The sequence below is a fragment of the Myzus persicae genome, unplaced genomic scaffold, assembly GCF_001856785.1.
Source record: "Myzus persicae strain clone G006 unplaced genomic scaffold, MPER_G0061.0, whole genome shotgun sequence".
Classification (NCBI taxonomy): domain Eukaryota; kingdom Metazoa; phylum Arthropoda; class Insecta; order Hemiptera; family Aphididae; genus Myzus; species Myzus persicae.
This window is the reverse complement of record NW_019100469.1, coordinates 1041720-1047258: the sequence shown is the minus strand read 5'-3', so window position 1 is coordinate 1047258 and position 5539 is coordinate 1041720. Positions and strand designations below refer to the sequence as shown.

Genomic DNA, 5539 nt, shown 5'->3' with positions numbered 1-5539 from the left:
AGTTAAAACATAATATTGTGTTATTTGTTTTGTGTCATTATTTTACGGAAACCAAAATACAAGTTACCTAGTATATGTGTACAATTGAAAATGCTGTTTAATAAAAAATCATGTATAGAACCCATTTGCTAGGATGACATTATACAATTAATTGACCATTACGCTGTAGATTTTGAATTTTAATAACTTTTCATAAATTACACTTATAACCACGAGGTTATAAAATATATAAAATAAAATGTTTACGCCAATTGAATCAATTTTATAATAATGGACTACAGCAATGAAAAATTAATTTTTATTAGCACATTGAAAAATATTGCATAATAATTAGTATATTATAGGTAATGTATTACTATAGCTTGTTCTTATTGTATTGGTAAAAATCATTTGCCTGTGTCAAAATTATGACACTGCTCCAACAAAAAAGGTCTATATATGAGTATGACCGAATACCGGAAAAAAGTGAAAAAATCTTGGAAAATAAATGCCTATTAATAATCTGTTTTCGCATGACTAATGGAAGAGATATCCTGGTTAATAACTTACAAGTATAAATGTACACTTTATATTATAATACAATCTAAAATCTATTATCTATATTCTTTACTATATAAATAATAAACACAAATATCAAATATCGTGGTCAATTGTCTTAAATTTGACAGACATATTATAGCTGTTATAAACAAAATATACAATGAAATCTAACATCAAATAACTGTTATTTTTATTAATCACTTAAAGATAATATGTGATAATGTGTGTATAAGATAATATGTAATTATAAATAAGATTTTTGAATAATACACAGAGATAAAAATTAGACAGTCGACCTGCTCTAATACTTATAAAATCTTACGTAGCCACAAGCCACATATTCAATTCATGATTCATAATAACCAGCGGCGTTTTTTAAATTTTATAATATTGAGGGGGGATTATGCCCAGGTCGCTGACACTACGTTTATCGACCAAAAAACCCAATTCGCCGACAGCTATGATGTGGGCTACATGTTTCTATTGACATAACAATACAACTATAATACTCCTACTATCGACATTAGTTAATTTATCTTTTCGCCAGGCGCCAGGCGCTTATCACGAGATAACTGACACCGATCAATACTATATTATGCGTAGGTAGATACCTACATGAGTCCACTGTGGTTTTCAAATAAAAATTATGATTATAGTTTTTCGTAATATTACACTGCGTGCACTTGAGGACTACAGACACCCGCTGTGATGAACATATAACAACATACATATGAGTTATCAAAGTTATTTTTTCCACTGTTATGGGGTGGTTTAAATTGAGTCTGAAATGAATAGGACTTAATCAATTATATTCACTGAATAAACCAAAAAACGGAATGACAACAAATCCTATAAAGCAGAGGTCAGCAATGAGTGTCAAAGTAGGCGATCATCCGGATGTTATGAAAAAAATGTTTGGGGTCCAGAAAACCTTTATTTTTGATAACCAGTTATTTTAAGTCTATACACTGTATAAGTTAATAATCTAATAATTATCACCACGCGCATATACATGTATGAAATTTCTCGCTTCACATCAAGTCGATCTTGCGCCACCGTATTGTACCGGTTGTAACAGGTTGAGAACCACGAAAAAAAGCAAAAAAAAAAACAACATTAAAATAAAGTATTTTTATTGTTCAGTTATTTTCCCTCTTTGGTCCGGATTTTGACGGTGGGATTCGTATTTCCGGCGCTTTCTATAAAATATAAATGTGTATGAATAATTGTGGTGGTCGTGGAATTTTGAAAAATTTAAATTCAGTTCGGCTTTAATCACATAATCATTTTATATTGCCTTATATTTATTTTTACTCAATCATATATATTTTATGTACCTATACATTGTACTTCTCTTACAACATATTAAAATATATACAACGTATATTAATTATTTTTATCTTTAATACCAATTAAAACGAGCTTAATGCAAAAATATTATTAAAACTGTTTCTAATCAAAAATTTGTATATAAGTGATTTTGAAAATTTTGAAAATATAAGAGAGAATTTGAGAAAAGTACTATGGATATTTTTAAATAGATTAAAACTCTCATATTACGAAGTCTCGTGATAGACAAAAATATTCATATTTTAGAGAAATTCGTCAAATACAATTAAATAAACTTGGTTCTTAAAAATATTTAATTAAATAGATCATATCATTAAATGGAATTTCGTTAAATAGAAGTCCTTTATAATAAAACGTATATTATACTTATGTGGAAGTTTCACTGTATTTGTATTTTACATAAGTACTCATGTTTCATATATAACTTGCACAAAAACTAACACATCGTACAATCTAAGAAGACAACTCGAATAATATTCTTCGGCTTATGTTTAATAGTAGGTCAAATCACTTTAAATATTAAATAAATTAAATGCATTTAAGATAACATAAATTAGAACCGCTGAACGCAAATTGGGTATGTCATAACGGTGACCACACATATGTGGGACGAAGTCCTCTTAAACATCAATCATTATTGAATATTGATGGTAATAAACTGACCGGGCCACGTGACAAAAAGTTGGGATGCCTTTAAATTCCTTATGGATCAATTACTAATGTTTTATGAATTTAAAAAAATATGATGTACTATATTTTTGATAATACTTGAACAGTAATGTAAAACAAGTTTTGTAATTTATACAGGATGATTACTAAACCTTCTCAAGTAGCACAAAAAAACCTAAACATTTTAAAAATATGGTCCTAAAGTATATTTAGGTATTCCAAAAATCAGATTTTGAGAAGGTAGGTAACTGCATTATTGAAGGAAAAATAGGAGCTCAGCATGCTTGGTACGAATCACGATTTACCTTTTTATTAAAATCCATGGGCAAACTTAATCAACTAACACCAATTTATTGTCACTTATTTGTGAGTTTGAACCATCAAAGCTTAAAGCCACGTGAACTTTGTATTCTATTAATGTACTTGCATAAATTGTATTTCCAAAATAAACACAAAATCGATTAGGTCCAAAACCGGTGGTGTCCAGTAGGTATTCTAGTTTTTCCGTAATTTATTAAGAATAGTACTAGACATCTGGCAGTCTGGACCATCCAAATTACACATAAGAATTTACTGCTTGAACCCACCCTCAATACATATAAAATATTGAAGAATTTGAGCGCGATACGATTGCGCACTGTCACTATCGGTAGAACGTTTTTAGGCTAAAAATTGTGTGCGCTATATTACTTTTACTTCTTGCTTTAACGTTGCTTACGTTGCCAATTATGTATTATAGGTGCACGGTAATAATATCCATACGGATGATAAACTATTTTCTGATTATTGTTTGGAGACGTAACCTGGTTGTTTATTATCCAAATTTGAATTATTTGTAAGCAACTCAAATACTATGTAAAAAGTAAAACGCCAAAAAACGTACTTAAGGATATTTGATCATAGTTGAAAATAGGTACTGGGGCTTTAAAATTAAATTAAAAAATATTAAATGTAATTTGTCTACTTTTTGAATACTTAAAATTTTTATTTTGTATTATTTCCGTAAGTATATTTAACGACATTTTTTTATAATAATTATTATTTTCTTTTATGGCGTAGACTGAGTGTAAATCTATGAACTATTAGCGGTGTAATAACATTTTCTTTTTTTAAATACTTTCCTAATGGATTTAATTGTATTTTTATTTAAATATAGAAAATATTAGAAGAACTGAAATTTGTTTAAAAAATTTGGTGACGTCTTGCCCAATCATACGCCATCAGATTCAAAACCATATCCATCTTTGTTACTACAGAACGGCGCCCATTCGTACTCAGCTGAAGAATTTTTTCTGCTTCCAAAATCGGACAGTAAATTCTTTCCTCCATAGGAATTTATCATTGTAAAATCAAAATATATTTATCTCTGTTAAAACTTATTTTGTAGTGTGTATGGTCTGTCTACTTGTGTGGGTTTACAGGAACAAGCACTTCAAACGGTTTTTGGAGACATGCACAGATTATTGGGTTGGTAATAAAAGAAACATTCTTACGGTACTATAGCATACCTCAACTCTCCAGATAGATTAATGTCATCACGTTGAAGGTCAATCATTAAATCACTACCACTTTATTGTTTCCTTGTTAAAAGACTTGGACGAACCCAAAATATTTTTTTTGGTTTTTTTGATTTTAAACTTAAAATTACGCAAGCAGCAGCAGCGATCGCAACGTCCTCCTTAAACCACATTTTGATTTTGACTAAATGTCGACTGTCATACATTTGTTTCCGACTTATACAACCGATCAAATTTCCCGCTTAAAAAAAAAATCTATAAAATGTTTTATTATTTTTTTTTACGTTATGTTTCAAAACAATATTTTCTGGCCTTAAAGGTTTTTTGTCGGTTCCACAAAATAATACATTTTGTTCATCTAAGAAACGTAATACTATATGTTTATTCATATTTTCGTCTTTGACACAATATTTATGCGGTTTAAGTGCCTTTAATAATTTCAATTAATTGTGATCAGTTAAAGTGTATACTTAAGAAGCTTTAAAATATCGTCAAAGTTATCAACCATATTCTTGTAATAAGTATTATTTACTTATTTTGTATTCAAATTGTAAGTAAATGTTTTATACTTTTTTCTAAGACCATATTTTACAATAAATCAACTCACCTAGATAAATGTCATAGTACGGAAACCAGCTACTCATAGAAAATTAAATTATCGTCACCTGCTTAATAATGTGAACTATGTTTTAATTTTGTATTGACTAAATTTCATATTATTTAGTCATATAATCGTATTGTTAGCTAAAACGAAAGCACAAATGCAATTGTATTAGACATTTTTTAAAAATATAATCATCTAATTCAATGTTTCTGTTTTAAGGTTCCATCGCCTGGATCAATCAAGATGACTCCCAAGATGGCTTTCTGGGGAGTATGTCTATCATTTGTGACATATATAACTCCACTTAATAGGTATTTGAACAGAAAACCAGTGCGGTTATCTTTAACGTCTCCTAAACCAACCACAAGGTAAGAAAAAAAAATTGTTACGCATTAAAAATTATCATAAAACAAACACATATTTTTAATAATAAAAATTACTCTTAAAACTAAAGAAGATAATATATTTTATTCTAAAATAATAAATTAACCATAAGATGTTTGGTACTTAGGTCTGCGAGTAAATTTTTAAAGTTGAATAACTCCAATCGAAAGAAAATTGTCTTTTTCTCATTTTGTTGTTTTTTGTTTTGAATTTATCATACCGAAATTATTGCATCTTATAGAATAATACATTACGTGAGTCGATACTAAATATAACCCTAGAGAAAATTTTAAACGATGCAATAGACAATGAAAACTAGTATTATTTCACCCATATAATATCTCTAGTGACGCTAGACAATAAAAATGGGTCCTTGACATCTGTCCAGAAATTATAATTGGATCGGTAGCTCAAAGATTATTTCAATAAGTACCACTGAACAAAGTTCCAAGTATAATGACTGCGGTAATGAGTA

The 5539-nt window shown here is 28.8% G+C and overlaps 1 protein-coding gene across 1 annotated transcript in view; it reads left to right on the top strand.

The window, feature by feature from the left end:
- The first annotated feature begins 4923 nt into the window (after positions 1–4923).
- LOC111035472 (facilitated trehalose transporter Tret1-like) overlaps positions 4924–5539 on the top strand; it is a 6623-nt gene continuing 6007 nt past the window's right edge. Inside the window, exon 1 of the mRNA XM_022317146.1 lies at positions 4924–5048. Coding sequence (XP_022172838.1) covers positions 4924–5048 — 125 coding nt within the window. The remainder of the gene's footprint in view (positions 5049–5539) is intronic.